General features: G+C 41.7%; 2 protein-coding genes and 1 long non-coding RNA gene across 8 annotated transcripts in view; 2 read left to right on the forward strand and 1 right to left on the reverse strand.

Moving 5' to 3' along the window:
- The window catches only part of LOC127532983 (uncharacterized), a 349,442-nt gene extending 332,605 nt beyond the window's left edge, over positions 1-16,837 (forward strand). Inside the window, exon 2 of the long non-coding RNA XR_007940600.1 lies at positions 12,369-16,837. This is a non-coding gene — a long non-coding RNA (uncharacterized LOC127532983). The remainder of the gene's footprint in view (positions 1-12,368) is intronic.
- chrm2a (cholinergic receptor, muscarinic 2a) overlaps positions 1-16,837 on the forward strand; it is a 98,642-nt gene extending 81,805 nt beyond the window's left edge. For all 3 annotated transcript variants that reach the window (XM_051957797.1, XM_022208287.2, XM_051957432.1), the window contains one exon: positions 6,381-16,837. In XM_051957797.1, coding sequence (XP_051813757.1) covers positions 6,422-7,930 — 1,509 coding nt within the window. In that variant the 5' untranslated portion in view covers positions 6,381-6,421 and the 3' untranslated portion in view covers positions 7,931-16,837. The remainder of the gene's footprint in view (positions 1-6,380) is intronic.
- Positions 16,838-16,986: 149 nt separating this feature from the next.
- The window catches only part of ptn (pleiotrophin), a 53,877-nt gene continuing 46,776 nt past the window's right edge, over positions 16,987-24,087 (reverse strand). For all 4 annotated transcript variants that reach the window (XM_022208289.2, XM_051940159.1, XM_051941227.1 and 1 more), the window contains exon 5: positions 16,987-17,752. In XM_022208289.2, coding sequence (XP_022063981.1) covers positions 17,697-17,752 — 56 coding nt within the window. In that variant the 3' untranslated portion in view covers positions 16,987-17,696. The remainder of the gene's footprint in view (positions 17,753-24,087) is intronic.

Genomic DNA, 24,087 nt, shown 5'->3' on the forward strand with positions numbered 1-24,087 from the left:
AAGTAACAAGAATATCAATAGACTGATCTTTGAGATGTGTGGAGGGCGGAGTGGGGGAGGTTGGAGGAGAAGCTGAGTAGAGGGCACCTTAAAGTGACATTCCTGCAATGTTCGTGATAATTTGCGGTAAATCAGTATGAATATAATTTCTATGAAGTGGCATCTAAAGGTCGCCGTGAGAGAATTGTGAGTCTGTCAAGACTCGAGACAATTCATCAGCCGACATAAGAGAGAGTGGAGCAGTCACTTGGATTAATTTGGTTGATCACATGACAGGCTGAAACCGGAGATTGGAGAAAGGTCTAATCAAAATATGTACAGTCGCAAAAACATGGGAATTTTCCTGTGTACATTTGGATATCTTCCCCTGTCCTTGGTGCGCAGTGACACATGGCCACCTACAGGTTCTCTGGGGAATCTCTGAGTCGATGACTGAAGATTACAACAGCTTGTTTTCTTTCTCTTTTTTGCAGCCATTTGAATGCCATTTTCTGCTCGTTAGCTCTCTCTTAATGTCTCTTTCTCGTCCACTTAACGAGTACTGTGAGAGAGGTTCGGGTTTGAGAGGCTTTGACACATCTGCAAATGAGAGAGTGTCATTATAATAACATTCTCTCATGCGGAATCCTATTGTCTTAACTTTTAATGAGAGGTCACTGTCACGACATTTCCTCGATCATGTTGGAGAGGATGTGTACCACCATGACCCTGGGAGTTGTGTTGTTATGCAGGGAAAGCTCCTGTCAGGATCTTCCACGACAAACGGGTCCCAAGTGAGGATCAATATTGGGAGTGCTTCCAAGATTCCCCTTTTTTAGCTTTAACTGGAATACACAGAATGGAAAAAGTGGGAAATCCTCTGGCTCAACTCTCCACACATGACATGTTCTGGAAATACTACCTCAATACCAAAGATGACAGTTCTGAGCATCTCAAAACTTTACTTTTGCCCAAGATCCACTTGGTGTGCAGAGGATGACACATGGACCACTGCTATGAGCCTTTAGGTTCTTGTATAGCTGCAGAGGGACCTTTGTATGTGTTCTTGATGGATATGTGCGTTCTCTTTGGGCTTCAGGTTCCACCTTGGCTGTCAGTGGTTGCCAATTAGTTGTGACTGTCATGGACAAAATTTCAAAGAGTGTTCACCTATGGATTTCATGTCTAGTTTTTGCTGAAGTCTTTCCTTGACATGTCTGGAGTCGTGCAGCGAAGATTAAGGCATTTTGGATCAAGACTGCCACCTTCAGTCTGTGTGTAACTTGATCCTCCAAGTGGAAACAATTCAAGTTGTAGTCTCCTTTTGTGAGTTCCTCTTCAGATGCCACCTCTCCCTACACATTTGTGACACTGGAAAGTGGACATTTATTGCCAAAAACAACAATTTAAACATCATACTCCTTTTATATAGTGACTATCCAGGTGTACAAATGCAAGAAAGTGCGCTGGATTTAAATGTTGACTTCAAGCTCTGTATTTAATCCTTTGATGTGCAACATGGGTCAGAAGTGTCCCAAATTCAATGAAAATGGGGATCTCCTGACCCACAATGTGCATCAAAGGGTTAAAATTCACTGCACAGCTCTTTATATTAAATTTTTTTTGTGAACGTCGTATTCTAATCTTTAAACCTTGCAACTTGCCGCTGTCTGATACCCACTGTTGCTTTTTGGGCCTTTTGGATCAGGTTGGAACAAACGGTGTGGCTGGTTCTAACCATAAGGTCGACTAGAGGAGGCAGGCGCTGGAGTGGAGGTCAGACTGTCAGTTTCCCTGGTGACATAGCATCTGGGTTTGGACAGACGGAATTAAACTGTGGCTTCCTGTAGAGGTCATGTGGGGTCTCAGCCTTTTGGACCACCACTGCTCTTTTAAGTTCAAAGAAGCCAGTTGTTCTGAACTGGATGATTCCCTGTGGAGTTACCCCCCTGAGTCTACTCCCAGGTAGACATCCTGCAAGATATTTTACAGCATTTGCTGGAGGGATGACACATCATTTCTGAACAAGAGAACATCCCAGGATTACCCAGTTAGAGTGCAAGTCTGCTGCTGAGCAGGAAAACACCCAGCCTAGTTTTGTTTAGCCCCTTTGCACCATGATCCAATACCCAATAAATGACAGAAAATGAATGGATAAGTGCCTCTGATCAGTCACAACATAAATATTTACACTGACTCTCTGCAGGCGTCTGCCAGGATCCATAACTCAGTCTGATACCCCTGAGACAGTGGAAAGAGCTCGAGGAAATGAATGCAAATTTGTAATTATACTCCAGATTCGGATCGTTTGGTGGCAGGGTTTCATCAGAACACTGAGCTGGTGGGTTGGTTTGATGGTTATCGGGACAGTTTTCATTTCCTGCCAGACATCTTTTTTCCCAAAATATTTTGTATGCATTTCTGGGTCTGTGTGTATCTCCGTCTTTGTCAGTATCCCTGTCTGAATGACAGCCCTCCTGGAGAGGAGCTTTCACACACACGGGATAAAATGAGCCAATATTTACCTAAGCAGGAACTTAACCTCACAGTGGAGTCTAGAGATAGTTACAGTGAAATAAATGATATCCTTTTTATGATTTCCAGCCGTCACCGATGTGAACCAGTTTTTACCTGCAGACATTATCATTTTATATTAAAACTTCAGTTTATATCTCTCCATTTGTCAGAAAACCGACAGCTATGCCTCTTTTTTAGCTCAAGATGAGCAAGTGAAGTTTTTTTCTTTTCAAATTTGCTCACGTCGCTGAACTATAATACCAGTGAGAGGTGTGCTGAATAGATCTGCAGCCCATGTGGACCAGCTGTACAGCTGCTGTGATTGGTTTTTCATTCCAGTCATGCTCCTGTGCAAACAGCAAGTAAACGAAAGACTAACCCTGCTGCTATGGAAAGGGCCAGCAATGAAAATGCACGTAATCTTCGAAAGCGGGGGGACAAGTACGCAGGGCTTTGCCTGGGATCAGTGCTCAGAGATGGGAACTGGGAATCTGGACACCAGGAAGGCAGTCGAATGCATCGGTGTAAGTAGAAGTGCACAGGTGCCACAGTTGGAAGCAATGTTTCCTATGCTTGAATGGTACATCAGCAGAAAGCAAACACCTGCTGTCTGTATTAAACAAAACTGCTGATGTGTGTAAGTGACTATTTAGATTATGATAAAAGGTGGAGCAGTTGCTCGAATTTAATTGTGAATACAACCATTTTTCCTTGCTTCTGTTTGGGTGTTTCTTTTGTGGTGGACTCCCAGCTGGGCAGGTGACCACAGAGTAAACCCAAAGTGAGGACAGAAGTTGTGGGAAAAGGCTGAGGTTGGCCTCCTCTGCTTCCCAGTGGGAATAAGCAATTTTCAGCTCTAGTGATCCAGCTCCAGGAATACCCAAGTCTGAACACCGAACAATACTCAAGCTCATTTATTCTTGTCCTTCCAAAGCGGCAACTGACTTGTCACACTTTTTTCTAGTACGCTAAACAAAAGGTACAATTTTGCAGGCATAAGTTTACCTCTCTTTGTTACACAGAAAAAAGTTTGACGGTAAAACAAACACCAAGCATATTTAATGTATCACTTCAAGTGTACAGAGCACGTTAATCCATTAAGCAATGTGATGAGAAAAATCTGAATATTCATTTCTCTTGGGATAATAACAGAGGTGTCAGTCATGTTCTGATTGGGCTCAGTCAGATTCACTGCCACTGACTGCAGCAGCTCTGAGAGTTGCAGGTAAACTCTGTGATTGATAGCTATGCTAAAAGGGCCACTGCTGCTCTCCCCAGTCGATGACAATTGCACTCCCGCTCAGCAGGCTGCAGTGCCAGTATCTCGAGCAGTCAACACTAAAGCAAAGTCTTTCTACTGTTCAGTACAACTCTCCTGCCATTGCTCACTGTCACTTAGGGAGGACAGATAAAGATGTTTTAAGCAGGAATCGCATCAGCTAAATGTAAAAATCCAGCCTGGTGGTAGAGGTAAAGGAAATCTCTGGCTTTACTTGGAGTCAGGAGTCTCCACTACAGGATGTTAACACGACTCACAGTAAGTAAATGGAAGTTTGGGAACCCTTGAGACCTTTTTTTTTTTTTTTCAGAAAACCACGGCTGTCCACATTGAGCTTAAAAGGGATTTATGCATCTTTAGTTGACTCTAAGCGGGGCACAGCTTTCTCTGTGTTGTGGCAGAGATTTCAGGTGTGGGACGAGGCTTATGGCAGCTGGAGGTGGACAAAGAGCAGCTATGGGAGTTGACTGCCTCCACAGTGCTATGACCATCTATACTGATCCACTTTACTTCTCTAATCCACTTGGCTGAAGCAAGCCACAAGTGTGTCCCATTTGTATTGTTAGTGTTTTTCAATGTAAATCGGTGGACTTAAACATTTTATGGGGATTAGGCCAGCTTAGCTCCATGCCTAATGCAATGATTAGGGATTTCTGCCACTGCAGATAAGTGAATGTTCACTAGCTACTCAGCAACTGGGCTCAGTGGTTAAAGACCTTAACACCAAAATGGCGAAATCTGGGTTGGCTTTCCAGCCACAGAATCATCACTAATAATGCTTCATTAACTTTGTTTACATTGTGATAGATCAGATTGGACCTCGGCCATTTGAAGTCAAACGGTCTTATCTTATCTTGTGTGATTAAATTCAAGGTGTTATCTGGATGTGTGTGACTTTCCAAGTGAGTTTTTAGTTAAATTCACCTTGCTTTGTATTCACTGCAATGTCAAGAAACCTATTGGATTGCAAATTGAGCTTTCTTTTAAGCAGCAACAGAATGCTACTTTCAAAAAAGTTCGATTCAGAGCCTGAATAAGGTTGGGGTAGTTCTTTGTCCAAAATGAGGAGCTTGAGGGAAATAGTTGAAGCAGTACTTCACCCTGATAATATGGATGTCGCACTGAGACGCAATAATTCACCAAATTTGCCATAAAATCTGACCAAGCATTGCCTGAAAATGGCTGCAAGAGTTGCTACAATGCCCAAGACACAGAGCAGGCAGACCACATTACTTCATAAGAGTCGCACAGCTGAGCAGTGATTTCAAAATCAAAGTAAGGTTTACAACACAAGCGAATGTTTAAGATTGAAAGCAGAGAACTAGTGGGTCACCTGGGGATCAAAAGAATTTTTTAGAGGCGTATGAAGAGAATTTCTAAGTGCAAGTTGGAAATGAACCTTTGAAGATAAAATGTCAGCTCCGATTTTGTCAATTCATTTTAAAATTTTTATTGAACTCTTGGTAATACGGATTGTGTGTGGTGTATAATTATCACTTTTACCCACTCTGTTTAAGAATGTATGCACTGACACTGCAAAGTTTAAAAGAAAAAAACGATCTTCAAACACCCATCAAGTGCAAACATACGGGTTCAGAAACGCATCCAGGAGACAGAAGAAATGAAAAGACGGTAATTCAAGCCACAAGCTAGTCATTAGTCATTATGTGGTCGAAAATGTATCCTTCAAAATGGATAGGCAGACAAAAGCCTGGAAAATAGTGCAGCTTTGAGCGGTCGACATGAAGGGAAAAAAAAGCCAAGTTGATAGCAGTGAAGATGTGCATCCTTTGAAATGAAAGTAAAGTTTGTTGTGTTTTCAAAAGTCACATGGGTGTCTGTCTGGAGAAATTTGCTGCTGGAGCCTGTTTTTTTGTAGGTTTTACCACTTATACAATATTTGCTCAGTTTGTAAACAACCTATTGCGTTCTCTGGTGGTTACAGAATTAATTGTGCTTCATATTTAACTTTGCCGATGAAAATTTTGATCCTAATTTGCTATGTTGCCTTGACTTTTCTCGCATATCTCATTTTCCATCTTCCATTTTTTTCCCCCCATAATGGAGCAGGTGTCTAATGGGAAATTGTTATTTATGGGCTGATTATGAAAAATATATGTGCCAGATATCTGTTTTCCTAATTACCAAGCTGATTGGTGTACAGCTAAAATGGTCACTGACTAATGATTTGCTTTAACATGGGGCTAACAGCTGGTTTAAAACGGATCGGGTCACACTGATGGTTTAGAGAAACCTGTATTTATATTTTGAATCTATCATCATAATTTTCTACTCGCATCATTACACTACATTAAATATGGCATTGTGTGCTGTATTCTGTATTGATTATGTTTTTCCTGAATGTGACTGAAACTGCTCACTGTCATTTTGGATTTTAATTTAGATCTCCTAGTCTCTACTGTATTTGTCTAACAAAACAGAAGTCCTTGAATTGTACTTGGGTGAATACGGAGAAAAGCAGACTATTTACTACTTTACCTAAAAACCTATTCAATTGTCTTGAAAATGACTAAAAAGCTGAACCGGTCACAGTCATCTTTTGCACCTTATTACAAATCCTCTCTTCTCTTTTGTTCTCTTGTAGGTTCCATCTGAGTAGGAGGTGGCAACAAAAGACCAAATGCCATGGATGTATTCAATTTCACATACTGGAATGCCTCTGAAGGCAATGACACAGAAGTTGTGGAAGAGAAGGAAAGCGCCTACAAGACTGTGGAGGTGGTGTTCATCGTCTTGGTGGCCGGTTCGCTCAGTCTGGTTACAGTTATTGGAAATATCCTGGTCATGCTATCCATCAAAGTTAATAGGAACTTACAGACCGTCAACAACTACTTTTTATTCAGCCTTGCATGTGCTGACCTCATTATTGGACTGTGCTCCATGAACTTGTACACAGTCTACATAGTAATAGGCTACTGGCCCCTGGGGCCGGTGGTGTGTGACTTGTGGTTAGCCTTGGACTATGTTGTCAGCAATGCGTCTGTCATGAATCTTCTCATCATAAGCTTTGACAGATACTTCTGTGTCACCAAACCCCTCAGCTACCCCGTCAAAAGGACCACCAAAATGGCGGGAATGATGATTGCTGCAGCCTGGGTCCTATCTTTCATCCTCTGGGCCCCTGCTATTCTCTTCTGGCAGTTCATTGTCGGCGGACGGACAGTACCTGAGAAGGAGTGCTACATCCAGTTCTTTTCCAATGCTGCTGTCACTTTTGGCACAGCCATTGCTGCCTTTTACCTGCCCGTCATCATCATGATTCAGCTCTACTGGCAGATCTCCAGAGCGAGCAAAAGCCGCGTGAAGAAGGATAATCGCAAGCCCTCAGGAGCCAACCCAGAACCTGTGTCACCTGGTCAGAGGGGGAACAACTCACCAAAACCCAACAATAACAATGTGCCAGGGGAGGATGCAGGGCATTCCCAGAACCAGAACACTGAGGATGGGGCTAACCAGCATGATGGCAAACTGCAGAATGGCAAAGGACCTTCCTCCACCACCGCCGAGGGAGAAACCGAGGGTGACGATGCGGCAAGGGAGAACTGTGCTCCTGGAGAGGAGAAGGAGAGCTCCAATGACTCCACGTCTGGCAGTGTGGCTGCTTCCAACCAGAAGGATGAGGAACCTGCACCATCCACGGCCAACTCCAGTGCCGAAACAAGCCAGCCGCTCCCTCGTCAGCGGGCCAAGGCCGGAGGCTCCAAGCTGACCTGCATCAAGATCAAAACTAAATCACCCAAGGGCGACTGCTACACGCCATCTAATGCCACCGTCGAGATTGTCCCGACCTCGGAGCGGCAGAACCACGTGGCACGGAAGATCGTGAAGATGACGAAGCAACCGCCAAACAAGAAGAAGAAAGGGCCACCATCACGGGAGAAAAAAGTTACCCGCACCATAATGGCCATCCTGGTAGCTTTTGTAGCCACCTGGACTCCTTATAACGTGATGGTGCTTATTAACACCTTTTGCTCCAGCTGCATCCCCAACACAGTGTGGACTATTGGTTACTGGCTGTGCTACATCAACAGCACCATCAACCCGGCCTGCTACGCGCTGTGCAATGCCACATTTAAAAAGACATTCAAACACCTTCTCCTCTGCCAGTATAAAAATATTCGGTCGGCCAGATAAATACAGGCCACTTGGGAGGAAGCACTGAAGTATGAGTTGCCTCTGTGTGTGTTCGTGTGTCCTCCATAAATATGTGTATGAGTGTCTGTGGCAGAGGTTCATATGGTAAAGACTGCAAGAGTACATTTAAAAATCACTTTCCATCCTTTAATCATTAGTTTTCCAGTTTCTCTCAAAAACCGGTTGTAGCACTTTACACAAATCCAACTGAAGCCAGTTGCATTGAGATGTGTTGTGCAGGAGCAGCATAGATAAGGAAGGCTGTGAAAAAATCTGTGTTATTGAGAGTTGTAAGCTCAAAAAAACGAGTGCGTGTTAAACAGGGAATGACAATCGGCTGATTAAAAAAATGACAAAGAGCAGAGGAAATAATCTGCGCTGTACGAAAACACAGGAAAACTTCAAAATGGGAAAATAGGGCTGACTGAATTTACAAACCTCAGAAGTTTTAAGTTCAGTGAAGACACCTGTAGATAACTGTACATATCGGTGTATATTCTATGTATGTGTGCACACATAGGTGTGTGCTGGCTCTGCGTTTGTGGTGCACACCCACTTGTGCCCCTCTGCCTGCCTTCTGTCGGTCTGTGATCATCATCATGGCACTTCCAACCAGCAACATGTAGAATCAGTTTGGGCCTTTTTCTGTGTAGATTGCCTCTGACGTGTTCACATCAGGACAGGAAGCTATTCCATCCAACAAAGAGTCCCAATGGGAATGAGATGCCATCAATAGATGACTAAATATATTGAAGTTTCATTTGTTAGCTTTTGACATTGACCCGAACAACTCATTGCCAGAAATAACTATGAGCCTAACAATAGGGGTGAATGCAACTTTTTTGCACTTACAGCATTGAAAATACCTCTGTTTTAGTAATCAACTATATATTTATTCAAAAAAATGGCATACTGAAGTACAACAATTCATTTGGTCCTGTCTAACTGAGGATGGACCCCCCCATCGTAAACACATTCTCACGACAACTCGTCACACACAGATGCCTGGTCATGACCCTTGCCATGAATTTTAATCGCACCGACTACCACTATAGTGTATTATTTCAACATTTTTGGGTGAAGTAGTGCATTGAATATCATTTAGGCTGGTAAGGCCCATTGCACATCCCAGGTAGCACCATTATTGTTTTGCATTCGTCACTTTACTGAAGCCAACCATTTCATAGGATAAATCTGGAATGAATTAAACATTCAGACAAATGACGTGCAGTGGGTGATTGTCCCAGTGAATTATAGCACATTTTTAATAATAAAATGCCACTGGGTGGAAGTCATTAACCGCCACAGAAATCTCTGTCATGGTGGCCCTCTGCCAACTAAACACCACAACGCTCTGTCCTTACCAATGCAGAACTCCCCGTAGTCCGAGCCTCAAAACAAATCAATTGTAGTCCTCCACCTCATCATGTAGCAAAAGGCTCAACCTGGTGGTGCAGCCAGTTACTACATCTAACGCACAATTTTTTTTGATGTGCATGCCTTTAATCATCTGCCTATCACCTAATATAGTGACAATGGATAAAGCAGTCATTAGCAACCCTACATAGTTCACTTTTTGTTCATCTTTTTTGCCACTGTTTGGTTAAGTTTAGACAACAAAATTACTTGGTTAGGCTTTGGTAAACTTTCTAGTTTGCTTTAAAATAACTTTTTTCTAAAGATTAACAAGACAAAATCTTCCCATCTCTTCTATTTTCATTCCTACTACTGTGACAGGTCCTGACACATCTACCATATGATTAGTTCTAAATATGAGCAACAGTGACAACAGCAGAACAGTACATTTAGATAATTGCACGCTAATTGCAGCCTATTCTGAAAGTTTTGTAGAAATCTCTTGGATTAACCTGCAAGTTGAATTAAAAAGAAAAGCCGAAAGGGACATGGTGTGTCTAACATTGATACCATAAGAGTCAGGAATAACTGTACGTCTGTGACAAGTTGGGAGTGAGATTGAGTTGCCACATTTGAAAGAAATGCTCAACTTTTTGGAAAATATATACCAGAGTATCAGATGGATGGTTAGCTTCATGTAGCATAACGAATGGACACAGGGGAGACTTCTAATTCTTTCTGATTAACACGCTATATCTGATTTATTGTTTTCTGAGGGCAGATTTTTTTGTTTCCATGTAGATATGTTCTTGTCACTGCACCCATCCACACGTAACCGTCATGAATCTACTACAAGTTACATGTTTCGGATTAAAATTCATTCTTAAAAACACCAATTTGCTGAAGACAGCCTTTCGTGTACCATTGCGGGGAATAACCAAACAGCTGTAAGTGTAAAAACAAACAGACCCAACAACAACAGCTGTGACTAAACCAAAAGAAGAAGAAGAAACGTGTCATGAGATTGTTCAGTCGCACTCTTTGATTTTGCCATCCACACGCAAACCGCATCACTTCGGCTTTTACTGCTGACAGGATGTCGGATGTTTATTTTATGGCAGCTATTAAGATATTTATGTTTGCAGTCAAGTTACCCAACACTGCGAAGAACCCGCCTGCTCAGTGAGTGAAACAGGTGGTTGGAGCTCAGAGCTGTCCTTTATTATTTCTGTCTGTGGGTTGGAAAGCATTTTGCGGTGTTTGCTTTTGTGTGCGTGTGTGGATGAGTGAGTGGGAGACGTGCTTTGATTCTACTTGATTAGTGGATTGATGTCACAGAGTGTAGTGTACAGTACAGATGATGATGATTGTGAAGGTGTGTGTGGGTACCCATGCGTGAGGTGTGTGTGTGTGTGGGTATCGATGCTGACGCGTGTTTGCGTTGCTCCAAGAATGGAGTTTACTTCTGATCACAGGTCACTGCCTCGTGATTGAAAAAAGGGCTATTTCTCCGTCTTTAGATGTTCTGTGGCTCATTCTCTTTGTTAATTTCAGAACAACTAACATTTAATTACCTCTATGGAAACCCCCTTTCTTAAATTACACGCGATAAACAGTTTAGTGTTTGTCTTAATGACGGAAGAAATTAGAAAATATCAATTTGCTATAAGACGTGTTCTGCGTATTCATGCGTGTCATCCGTCATTTCAGCTCATTAGACGATTCTCAGCTACAGTAATGCATGCTCACCAGTTGTAGTGATGAATATGTAGGAGCATTTTGCCATCAGGAGGTTGCCACAGTGGCTGGTAGGGGGGCTTTGTAAAGAATTACGCCTGCACCAACAGCTCCTCAAGGCTCTCATTTTAAAGAGAGATCTGGGACGGATCCTATAATGAAAACTCACCAAGAGGCTGATCAGATTATGGGACGATGTGGAACACCTACATTTGAGATGAAAGACTGCCCATTATACGCTCAGCTTGTGCTACACGGCCATGCCCCACTTAGCGCTCCGCTCGGTCCTGATCCTGTTATAGTCTCTAACTCTTCTAAGGTCACGAATGTAATGTAAATATCACATGTGCAGTCATAAACCCGCTCTATTATTCATTAGTATTTCTTTCTCCTGCTCCACTTATTGCCTTCTTTGCTTCAAATAGCACGTCGGCTCTCCAGTTCATATCGGTGGTTGCAGGAGTATTCAGATTCTGCACTTGAGCAAAATGCCACAGAGGCGTCCTCTGCTGATTTGACATGTCCAAGTCAGTTTACTGGTGTCAGATCAGATTGCACTGCCTGTGAAAATGGCTGCATAATGTCTTCTGTGGTTCTGGAGGAGATGTGTCAAGTCTGATCAAATTCCTCAAGTGATGCCGCACCCAGGTGACCAGACTCAGGCCTGGAAGACTATTTTACTAAACAAACAGCCTGTGCTGGGACTATGAGGTTTAAAACAGCACTGTTATATTGAATAATGTGAAGTGTAAGACACTTTATATCATCTGGTTAGTTATTGGAGTGTGACCTCAGGCTGCATTAGTGTCGGCCATTTTTGTTCTACTGTGCTGGACCCTTAATTTAATGAACATGTAGGCCTGAATGAATTTGACGATTAACCCTCTGAACCCTAAGCCGGGTCTGGGCATGTCACTTTTTCACTCATGGTGGGCTCATTTTTTCAGAGCATTGCAAATTCATACACCTCTTTTGAAGCAACACAACCATGACTAGAGGTAGAGGGAACTCAAAACTATAGACTGTGCAGTGTAAGATAGTTAAAATGGCATAAATCTTAAGAAAGAAAGAAAAAGTTACCAATACTGATGGGAAGTATGAACTCTACATACATTTTTGTTTCCATACTTCCACAACCATTTAAAAGTTTGGGGTCACTTGGAAATGTCTGTTTTTTTTTAAAGAAATGCTTTTTAATCGGGAAATACAGTCTAGACATTATGAATATGGCAAATGACTATTCTAGCTGGAAATTTCTAATGGATTATCTCCATAGAGGTACAGAGGAACATTTCCAGCAACCATCACTCCTGTGTTCTAATGTGTTAGCTAATGGTGTTGAAAGGCTCATTGATGATTAGAAAACCCTTGTGCAGTTATGTTAGCACATGAATGAAAGTGTGAATTTTCATGGAAAATCTGAAATTGTTTGGGTTACCCCACACTTTTGAACGGTAGTGTATCACTCCACTAAAACACAGCCTGCAGTTCAGCCAAGAAGTCCCATCATTTTCATCGAAGCATGATGGCTTCACAGCTGCATCTAGGAGGGTGGAATTTTTAATGAAATATCAGTCTTTAGAAGTCCGTGTCAGAGATGAGTAGTTCAAATCTGACCATTTTTTCCCCCAGTTTTTACACTTGGAGGTTCTGTGTAATGGTGTCATTTTGACACTTTTTAAAGAACACATGGCTTTGAAACCTACTGGTGAGTTTAGGAGTTCAGAGACGTAATTGTTAACCCAGACTATATCAAACTGACTGAGAAAATAATCAACAAATGAATGAATTGAGTTGCAGCTCCATGAATTTGCAGTACTGGATGGCTTGAACATTCCTTTTGGTGAAATCATATAGGAGTTAGCAAAGTGTGCTTAAGTATCAAACGCACATGTACTTACAGGCAGATTCAAATTCAGTGCACTTTTTTTTTGCTCAGTTCAGTAAATATCTTCTCACAGTCCACTAGATGTCCATAATGTGTGTGCTGAAAAATATCCTACATTACGCTGTAAATCTATGCCACTCTTTAAATATTTATAGTGTAGAGTCATACTAGTGGTAAATGTGTAAACTTGTAGCATTAAATGTTGAGTACATTGCAAACCAACACAAAGGGGGTCCTCGACTTACCGTTGGCTATGGCCCACAGTAGTCTGTGTGAAGGCTCAATAAATGACCAGAGAACCAGATGAAGTCTCACTCATTCATCACAGAATGCCACTACAATATGTTACACTGTTTTTGCAGCTTGACTGTTGCTCACACCCTGGTCCAAGCATATCTAATTTAACTTCCATGGAGGTGGATTCCCTTTTCGTTGAAGCACTCCCATCAGAAGAGTCTGACTTACACTTGGGAGCCATAATGAAGGGCAAAAAGTGAGAAAATGTAACACAATCCAAGGTGGTGTACAACCAGTGAATGTAAACAAAGCCGCCTGATAAGATGCGTGACGAAGTAATCGTCCGCTCTGCTTAGTTCCAACCAGGTCCAACGTGATGATGAAACACCGTAGGTCGATGTCGTAAACCGAGGACCCCCTGTATTTTTCATATGCACAGTTTAGCAGTCATGACTCATCACTCATTGTCGTCTTCTGCAAAACTTAGTAGAATTACAAAGTAGCATAACATATCCTAACAGAAAAGTATCTCAAAGTTTTATTTATAAGTACATAGCTTTTACACGTCGTCGTCCTTCCACTCCCGTTCCTCGATCACGGATGGTCCACATTTATCTGAGAAGCTTCAGCAGGAACTGAGGCATCCATCCGAGTTCATCATCCAACCATCCGTCACGGTGATAAGTGGAGCCACGTCTGTCTGACATCTGTCACACATCTCAGTAGTGAGCAAAGAGCCTCCCAGAATATCTGATTAATCTTCGCTAAGCTGTCGTTTGAGTGATACCAGCGGGGGAGTAAGTGGCTCACAGCTCGAGCGGTGGTCCAGGGGTCTCAGTTTGAGCAGCTGCTTGGGTGTTTGATGAAAGGTGATGGCAGTTTATCACCTCCTGGAGCGGCGAAACGCTGTGATGCATTCGGAACGCCCCCTCCCCCCCAAAAGTGCTTACCGCAGTTGTCACCATCTTGTGCACTTTGCAGGTGAGGGCCAGAGTTCTCGTAAACGGTTTCGCTCATCCGGGTCTTGTTGCCAAGCTGTTGAACAGATGAGAACAGGCCTTGTCTGGAAATAAAATGGGAGAGGCTCGTGACAGAACCAGAGAGCGTTGTTGGGTGACATTGAAAGATTACTGCTTACGTGCATGCAAGGGGAGAAAACTGGCTGATGGCCCCAAGGGGCATTTTGTACATATGAAACAGATAAGCTGTAGTCATGGTTACAAGGGAAGTTGAGGGAAAGAGGGGGGAAGCTGGGGTGTCTGTCAGCGACGATATCCAAAGCTCGGGGATCACACAGCAAGTGGACCATGTTTGGAGAAGCTATTGCTGCTATTACTGCGCGGTTCAGCCAAAGGTTTTTGCAGCTGGAATTTGAGTGTCTCAGACGAAACCTGCCGCCGGGTGTAAACACAGTGTGATCCAGCACCTTTTTATTGTCTCATTCTACTGTTGTGCGAATAAAGATGCATCATTTCTCACCTTTGCGGTTATAGGGTCGTAACGTTTTACGAGTCCATTTTGCATTCGTATGTGGGTGTCCATCTGTCTGACATGACTAAAATAAACAGTCTCCTGTTGTAATCAACGGATCATAATGTGCCGTCAGAGCTAGCTGGGCTCCTGTTCATACGGCTTATGTCAAAGGGCTACGCTCCTTCTACGGAGTACATACGACATGTAATCAGAGACGGCTGCAAATTTCAAGCTTTCTCTGGCTTCACTCTTGGGACTGTTTCGCTTGAGAATAATCTGAACGATCTTGAGCAGCCGTGGAGATGTGGAAAAAAAGATTGAGCGGCTTGTCCACGCTGTGAGAAGAAAGCATATATCGCCGGATTGTACGGAGCAATTTGAAGTGCCTTATCGATGGTGACATAAACAAATTGCTCTTTTATCCTTAAAATCCCCCTGTTGTATCTTCAGAGTGTCTGAGCTGAAAGTTGTGGATTGTGCATTAAGGAGTGTGTTATTCAGCCTCTTTTCTTCTTCTTCTTTTCCACAGCTCTGAGCTCCCATTACTGTAATTTCCATCTTAACTCTGACCGTCTGATTGCAGAGGCGAGGAAAGTTTAGACTGAACAATCTGAAATGATCATCGCAAGGCCTTTTCGAAGTAATTTATCCCCCCAAAAAAGTGACACAGTTCAATGCTATCTTGTGAGCACAGGGGGGCTGTTTTTGATTGATTCCCCCTCCAGTATGCCGTATTTCTTATATAAGAAATTGTGCTTCCCTGTGCAAAACCTGTGTGTCATCATGTCTGGATCGGCGCTGTCATTCCAGTGTGTGTGTGTGTGTGTGTGTGTGTGTGTGTGTGTGTGTGTGTGTGTGTGTGTGTGTGAGAGCATCTCGCTGTGTGGCGTTTTATTTTTTCTAAATGGCATCCTGAGCATGAAGACAGCAGATTGGACAAAATATCACGGCACACATCAGGGAGGCTGCACGCGGCGTGATTGTCTCCGTCATCACTCCTTCCTCTTTAAACAATTCTTTCAATAGTAACAAGCTTCCAAAGACTCACTCAGACACTACTGGAATACGTGTAGATACATGATTATCCCACATTTTCTATCACATTTTTGTAAATCTGCTTGTACAAAGTCAAAATGTAGAATTACAAATGAGATTATGTTCAGTGTACAGCCAGAAGTTTCCTTTTTTGGGGGAAAAATGTTATTTAAAATCTTTACAGATATGAATATTGTGGATTATGAAAGTAAAAAGTATAAATATATGTGCATTTTTTTGGATTCCTGTGTTGCAAGAATGAAACGAGCAACTGGATCCAACTTTTTTTCCCCACATTGGAGCTGCTTTCCAGGGGATTTGAAGCGATGAGTGACTTCTGCAGCCAGAAAGAGGGGGAAAAAAATGACTTGGAAACCTGAGAGGAGCACAAAAAAAAGCTAAAACTAGTTTCAGCGTGGCCCAAAAGCCCAGCGGCAAGGGCTTCATTTTGATTTTCACCTGTAAATTTATGAGGCTTCGCACTCACCTCGGGAAGAAGCTGGACACACTTTCTAACTTTTGCAATTTTAACACCCCGGGGAGAAGGTGTTTTTGTCGAGCAACCCGACGTGTGGTGAAGGATTTGAGTCGTTTGGCCCCGTCCGAACTTCAAGGGGTCGCGTGGATTTAAAAAGTTGGCAAAGAAAAAAATGTTTTAAAAAAAACAAACAAAAGAGAAATCAGTAGCCTGCTGCAAGTGTTAAATGTACATTCAGGTGTTCTTTTTTTTATTTTTCATTTGCTTCTGTACGTAGATGTTCACGTGTATTCACTCACTGTGGCTTGTGGCTTCTCTTGCAATAGGAAAAAGTAAATTCAACAGTCTATTGTTTGCATTGTATATATCTATATGACAATACATTCTGTGTAATTCAGATGCGGTACATTTGAAATGTACATACACATGTTTAATAGCTACTATCTGAATGTTTCCCTCCCCTATACCTCCCCTCTCCTCATTTATTCTCCCTTCCCTTTTCCTCCCCCCACTAGGATACTCCCTGTACAGTAACAATGGTATTGATTTCCGTTTTGATGCATTCTTGATTGATTATTTGTTCCGGACAATGACTCTGAGTGTTATCATCACCGGCCACCTATGGCACTGTAAAAATGATCAGTGGTTACATTGTGCCATATTCCTCTCAGAATGAAATTCCAATAAAAATGTATGAAATGTGTTTGAAATTTTGGGCTTTTTTTTTGATTGATAGGAACCACAACTTGAAAGACTTTTTTTGGTATCTTTTCTAACTTTTATTTAATTTTTATTATTTTTGTATTTATTTTTGGACGTGTACCAGGAAACAAAAGGAATGTTAACTCCAACTACAGTGATGAAGAATTTACTTTTTTCTTTCTTTCTTTCTTTTTTTTACAGCCAGGAGAGATGGAAAGTACAAATCAGTGGGTATAAATTGAGGTACAACAGAGCAGCAGAAGGAGAATAAAACTACACAACATCTTGCACACTTGTACAGCAGGTACTTCATGCGACCTCCAGACAGAACTAACTGTAAGTTTCTTTTTAATGGAAATTTACCACAGAGTGATAAGAAACAGAGTTACAGTTGGCTTGAAAAAATCGCAAATGCATGACTTTTTTTTGCTCGGATTAATTAAAGGAAGGCGTTTATTGCTTCACTTTTAACAAACGGATTCATTAAGGCAGGGCATGGGCCAAAGAGTTTTCCAAATTAGGGTTAGGCTATGCATCTGTATAACAAATCCTAGGCAATTTGCTCCTAAGAATCCTAGAAACAACATCATTAGGTGAGTAAACAAATCTTTTCATTATTCGCCCCTACCTACCGCTGAGTATTATATCACCTACAGCAACATACAAGTTGTTTCTTATCTAGAGAGAAGAAAAAGTACACGTTGTCGCTAAAAGTCATACCTCCACTGGTTTTTGTCAAAGCTATAGAGGCCCCTAGTGTCAACCTACAGGACATAGAAGGAGGAACCATGTTGAAACGGGGCAGTGGATGCCTTTTTCCACCGTCTTCTTCCGTCCTCAGTGAGGCTCAAACGACTTCATCAGTCCATTTGGGTGCGCTCTCGCTTCTTGCCGTCCTTCTTTTGCTTCTTTGCATCTGCAAGGAAAAAAAAACAACACAAAGAATTGTGAGTTTGTTAGAGATTTAATCGGTTTTTGCATTAATCAAAGTGCAGGTTTAGTGTTCCTCCTTCGCTCTCCTGGGGATTGATTGGTGGATCCCCCCATGAAAACCCACTTTTTCGACACCTGGCAGCCGTGACAGAAGCCACAGTGCACGGCTTCCCTTTCTGCTTCGCCGCCTCTCCGCTCTGGTGAACAGGAAGAGAGAACAACCTGCAGCAGTTTGGCCGGCTAGCTGCTGGTTAGCTGTTCTGCTAAGGCTGTCAATCTGCCGAGCTGTTTGTGTGTCTACCTGTTCGGCTTCGTGCATGTTAGTCTGTTTTCAAATCTGCGATGGATTGTGAACGCATAGAGAACAAAATGAAATAATTTATGGGTTCCTCTGATCGGTCTCCGTTTTGTCTTCCTTTTTGAAGTTGAACACACAATGTAGCTTTGCAGAGGTCAACATCTGCTGCTTTTATCAATACCTGAACAATCCATACAATATACTGCACAGCATTAAAGTCCATTATCACTACCCTCAGCTCTACTTGCATAGCAGTGTGAACTAGATTACTTCTCCCACACAATGTCTACATTACCTTGTAGTGTTACAATATCTGTGCTGATTGGTCAGACTGTATTTCTGCTGTGTTTCTATTATGATAACATAATAGACATTTTTGCTTTAGTTACACTGCAACACTTTGCAGGAATTTCATGTGAATCTGATATGGATGTTAGGATCAAACTGAAACTTTCTCCACTTGCCTTTTTTTCCCTTCATCCCACATGTTTGTATAAAGTAGATTAAATCTGATAGAAACAGGTTGAGTCCAGTTTTCCATTACATCTTTTGGGTCCATCTACTAAATCTGACACTAGATATCAACTGTATCAGGCTGGAAAGGCACAAAGAGTAAACACGGGGGGAATAAACAGAAATGTGTTAAGTCGTAACGGCATTCAGATCATCTACATAAGCAAAAGTACTTGTACAGAAATGTTTAAATGCTGCATTGCATGCAAAGGTCCTGCAAGAAAAAAGTAGATAAATATTAGCAGCAAAAATACACAAGAAAAGCACTCAGAGAGCGCAGTACTCCGCCAAGGCTGCTCAGTCGTATCATTTGCAACAGATGAAACCTTTAATAAAAAACTGTGGTGTGCTGAGCACAGGCATGTGCAATGCATGTATACATTATGTACCAATACTGAATTGTAAGACCTAAATATGTAGAAGGCAGGGTGGGAATTGATGGGACTCAGAAACACCCCCACAATTTAATCAACTGTTCTTTGGATGATAAGTCCCGATAAGTCTGCTGTAGTAAGATCGCAATCATGTGATCGTCCGCAGGCAGCTGACGTAGTGTTCACTTGTTGTCATGGTTACAGTGATGCCATGCCGCTATCTTGCAGTGAAACGGACATCTTGAACTGGTTGAGCTGGACACCCATGAACATGGTCTGTAGTCCCCGGCGCAGGTTTGATTCCCGCTCATTACCCTTTGCTGCAGGTCATCCCCCCCCCCCCCCATTCTTCTCCCTACTTTCCTGTCCGCCTCTTCATTAACCTGTCAAAAATGGCCAAAAAATACTTTAAAAATGCTTTAATGCCTGTTATTACATACCTAGTATAACATGATTCTATTAAAAGCCACTGAAGCCATCAGATAAATGTAGTGGAATAGAAAGTAGAATATTTCCCGCTGAAATTTTTATTTATTTTCTTGTGGACAACATAAATTGTGAATAACTGCGCTCCACATTTTCAGATCAACACCTCCATGATTGGAAAGGAGCAGCAAGAAGAAAACAATTCTTGTATTTGCCAGCCCCCTACTTGAACAAATTAAATTTAAAAATAAAAAAGATGGTCTGACATCACATATAGATCCTTTTCAATAACCTACACCATCAACACTTTGGTTATAACAACAAAACAAAAACAAAAAATAAAAATAACCCATAAAAGCACAATTCAAAACAAGCTCAAAACAATTCATCATCATTAAATGTAGTGAAATGGAAGAATAAAGTAGCATAACATGGAAATACAAGCACTTCAAATGTGTACTTGAGTAAATGTTCCTTCCAGCAGTCATGATTTTGTTACTTTAGTCATCCATCCTCTCAGTTTCCACCCTGTTTGCAGTCTTTGCTGACTTCCTGTTTGTCACACAGACAGCGCCACTCTCAGCAAGAAAGCGATTCCTCAAAATGTTGAAACACTAAGAGGAAAAACTGGCTGCCACACATTCGTGACTTGCTTGGACACTCGAACACAACGCGGCCATTGTTCGTCTTACTAGCCGTAACACCTGTGCTTTTCCCACAGCGTCGAGTTAAAATGGCTGGTGTGAAATAGACACACCACTACATAAAAGGATGCACTTTGTTCTCTCAGCTTGGCCACTTCTTACCATCCATTTTAAAAGCACATGCTTGTATTTCTCAGATGTTTGGCTCCACTAATCTCTGGGTTCTTGAGCAAGCTTTTCAGCTCGTGACATGTTGAACAGAGACATCAGCCCGGCTAATCCACACCTCTTTTGTTCAGACCGTGCACATGATCCAAAGCAAGTTCCTGCTGCTCTTACTACTAAATTTAGATCCTCCCACCTTGCTTTTGTGTAGCTAAGCCCAGTTTATGTTATTGGCAGGCGTGTCAAATGTGAAATGAGTCACCATATAGAAGTTTCGTAAAGGTATTTTTAAAAGTCAGTCAAATAAAATTGGTAGATTTGATAAGAATATCTGAAAATCCAATGAAATATGAGTTACATAAGCATCTTTTAAGACTTGCAAATGCTTAAATCCTGAGTTAATTCTTGCGGATTATCTTAAAAGGACACCTCCTCAGCTCACAGATCCTCTAACATGACGCTGGCAAGCAGTTTCCGAGTTGCATCAAGGGAAGCTTAGTCAATGAGCTATCCACCGTTTCACATTCTCACTGTGCACTACGGGGAAATCTCTTCTCGTCACCTCAGTGGCAAGCTTCCACCAAAAATGTTGACATGCAAAGCGCTCTCGCCCATACAAATACGGAAATTGCTCTTCCGTCCCATTTGTTTGCTTGTTTTCATTTGTTTCAGTGCTTTCCCCTCTTTTTGTCGCCCCGTTGTTTTGTGTCAGCAGATTCTGCTCCCCAGGGAAAAAGAAGGGAGGGGAGGAAAGGGGAAAAGGATACACTCGCATGTTTTTCTCTCTCGGCTCCATATATGAGATGGAGACTCCGTAGCAGGCTGGAGTACGTTCTGCTGCATTCACACGTTGGATGACACTTCTCCTCTCTGACTCGTAATCAGGCCATCGCTGCCTTCTCCAGCTCAAATCTGCCCTGAGCCAAAACACAGCGACTACACATTTGTTCAAATTTGAATGAAGCACAGAGCCTGACTGAGTGGTGGAAAGTACATTTAATCAGCTGCACTTTTGACTTGTTTAAATGTTTAATGTAGGGTTTTATTTGTGTCCTACTTGATGCTTTGGCTTCACAACATTTCAGAAGATAAGAATAAACGTCACTGATTTCATTTGATAACTACAGTAACTGGTGCTATAGTCAAAGTGTATGTTGCTGTTAGTGGTGGGATGTGGTTCAAAAAATCAATCAAATTAATTACAGGGTTTGTAATTAATTAATAGCATTTTTGTCAAATAGCAATATCTGACACAATAAGCAAAGTTTTTTAATTCAAATACGTTTTGGTTGATGACTGAATCAGTGAATGGAAATATATGTGAACCTAAAAAATGTTTGCTTCACACTGCAAAAACTCAAAATCTCACCAAGTCTGTTTGTCTTATTTTTAGTCAAAATGTCTCATCCCACTTGATTTAAGATAAATTCACTAAAGAAAACAAACAAGAGACATTTCAGCAAGATGGAGGGATTTGTTTTAAAACAATGCATCGTACATAATACTATGTTAAGTCAAACAGTCTTAAAATGATCTGGTTTTAACCCTCATGTCGTCCTGCAGGTGAAATTGATGTTTTAAAGTTTAAAAATGTGGGGAAAAAATATATCATTTTAGATATTTTTAGGATTTTTTTGGGAAGATTTTTATTGATTTTTTGAAAATATTTCTTTTAAAAAAATAATTTTTATTTCTTGCCAAATTTGAAGATTCTTTTTTTTTTTTTTAAAAAAAATAAAACTTTTGAGGGACACTTTTAAGGAATTTTCTTCCTGAAGATTTTGCAAATTGTTAATAAATTTGGGGAATTTTTTGCTGAGTTTTTGGATTTTTTTTCAGACAGGAAACAATATTTTTTGGTGCCGTAAATGAGAACAAGAGGAAGATTAAGACACCTAAACATGACAATCCTGGGAAAATAAAGTATAAAATAAGTTTCCTCAGCTAATTTTAAGATCTCATTATTCTAAATATTCTAAATCTTACCGAGCCATTTTTCATTTGTTCTATTGGCAGATTTTTTCACTTATTTCAAGGTAGAAGTTCCTTAAAATAAGTTTTTTTTCTTGTTTTGAGAAGGGCGTTTTTTCCAGTGCATTTATTTTTATCTGCATTTTTCATCTGTCTACTACATTCACAGATTACTGCAAACTCAACGTGCAATTATAGTGATTGTATTCAACATTTTATGATTTTTTTTTTCAACTCAAGCGCTTTCAGTGTCTTGTAAAGCGGTCTGTTGTGGCCTGGCTCATTTTTTCCCTTTTTTAATGGATTTGTTTATCTTTTAAACTGCACTGATCTCTATTCTTCGGTCCTCGGTTCGAGCTGTTTTATTGCTCTTGCTTCAGTTGCTGCATTCGGTCATCATCCTCAGACAGCTGCTTTGACAGCTAAAGCGAGACAGACCTGTCAGTCGTAATTATACAGTACATTCATTCTCGCCAATTAATTAGTTCAACTGGAAAGGAAAGTGTTGTATTTTCAGTGAACTCTGCTTGAAGATCCACAGGAATGTGGTACCAGCACTCCTCAGGAAGGTCGTCATCATGTTGGTCTGTCAGTTATGTTTGAAGGGGGGAAAAATCCGCCTAAACGACATAAAATGAAGTCATTACAACTTCATCTGTCACACAGTTTGCACAGCCTCAAACTTCAAACCTACTTTTCCTTCCTTTACAGCTGTGGTTCTCTGCCTCTGTAATATCATATGTGGCAGTGAATGGACGTCTTTGATTACAAAATCAGGACGCCACCTGTCTGTCCAGGAAGAATGACGGGAACAAATTCCCTCCAAACAAATCCAGAGATGCCAGATGTATTTCAACAAAGCCTTTGTCCGACCCGAAATCAACTCTGGCATCCACACATCCCCTTGTGCTCCGCTCTCGCCTGTTCCGCTGAAAGAGAAGGTGGGGGACCTTGAGGTTTCTACAGGCATTCATAATGTTTCATTTCTGTCACTCTTTGTTCCGTCTCTGGCTCCGTAGGGTCTACGTTTCACCTGGACTCGACAGGGCAGACACGCAACTCTGGATCCCAGATCACTCCCAAGGTGCCTCTTAGCATCGTCTCCTCCAGAATCTGCAAATGACAGATGCTACCTCCATCCCAGCAACCTGCTGCAGTCAGGGAAAACCTATCTCCTCAACCCACGGTGGCTGTTCAGAATTGCAGATTTGGCTGGGCAGATCTCTGCTCCCAGCCGTGGGGGTTAGATGGCCTCTCCTCTCTCCATCTCAATCACTCCGAAGCCAAACATTTCAGCGTATTTTTTTTCTTTTTTTGTTGATATTTTTTTCTCTCCATAAGCCCTCTGATCCCGTTGCTGTGGACTGTATCTCTGCATGCTCAATTCCCCTTCCCATGCACACCTCATTGTGCACAGCACCCCCTCTTTCTTTTTTTTTTCTCGCTAACCCCTCTGCTTCCTAGGGCTTATCTTCCAACTGGCAGACATGGGAAATCACACCTCGTTCGGGTAGCAGGTCTCTCTTCCCAACAGCCTGCCTTCATCTCGGCCACTGTCATCCCCGCTCTGCTTCTCCTTTGCCCTCGGCTCACACGCCTCTTAGCTTGTCACTCCGCATCCATGTATCTGACCTTCATTAGAATTGAAGCGCACAGGTGTGCAGGGCTGCACAGCAAATGTCAGGTGAGTGTACATATATACTCCAGGTTTATGAATATATTCTCTGCATTTTGCACGATATTTGAACATTTGAAAAGCAAAATCATCAGGTGTAATCATGCATCCATGCACGCTATAGGTGGATTTTAATATCCTATCATTATGGATTGAAATGATTTAAATATTCCATTTGCAGTAGGATATTTATCAGGAGAGCTAAAGCACAAAAGAAGAAAAAAATCTCGACTTATGGAGCTTGCTTGTCCA

This window comes from Acanthochromis polyacanthus, chromosome 1 (genome assembly GCF_021347895.1).
Source record: "Acanthochromis polyacanthus isolate Apoly-LR-REF ecotype Palm Island chromosome 1, KAUST_Apoly_ChrSc, whole genome shotgun sequence".
Lineage (NCBI taxonomy): Eukaryota > Metazoa > Chordata > Actinopteri > Pomacentridae > Acanthochromis > Acanthochromis polyacanthus.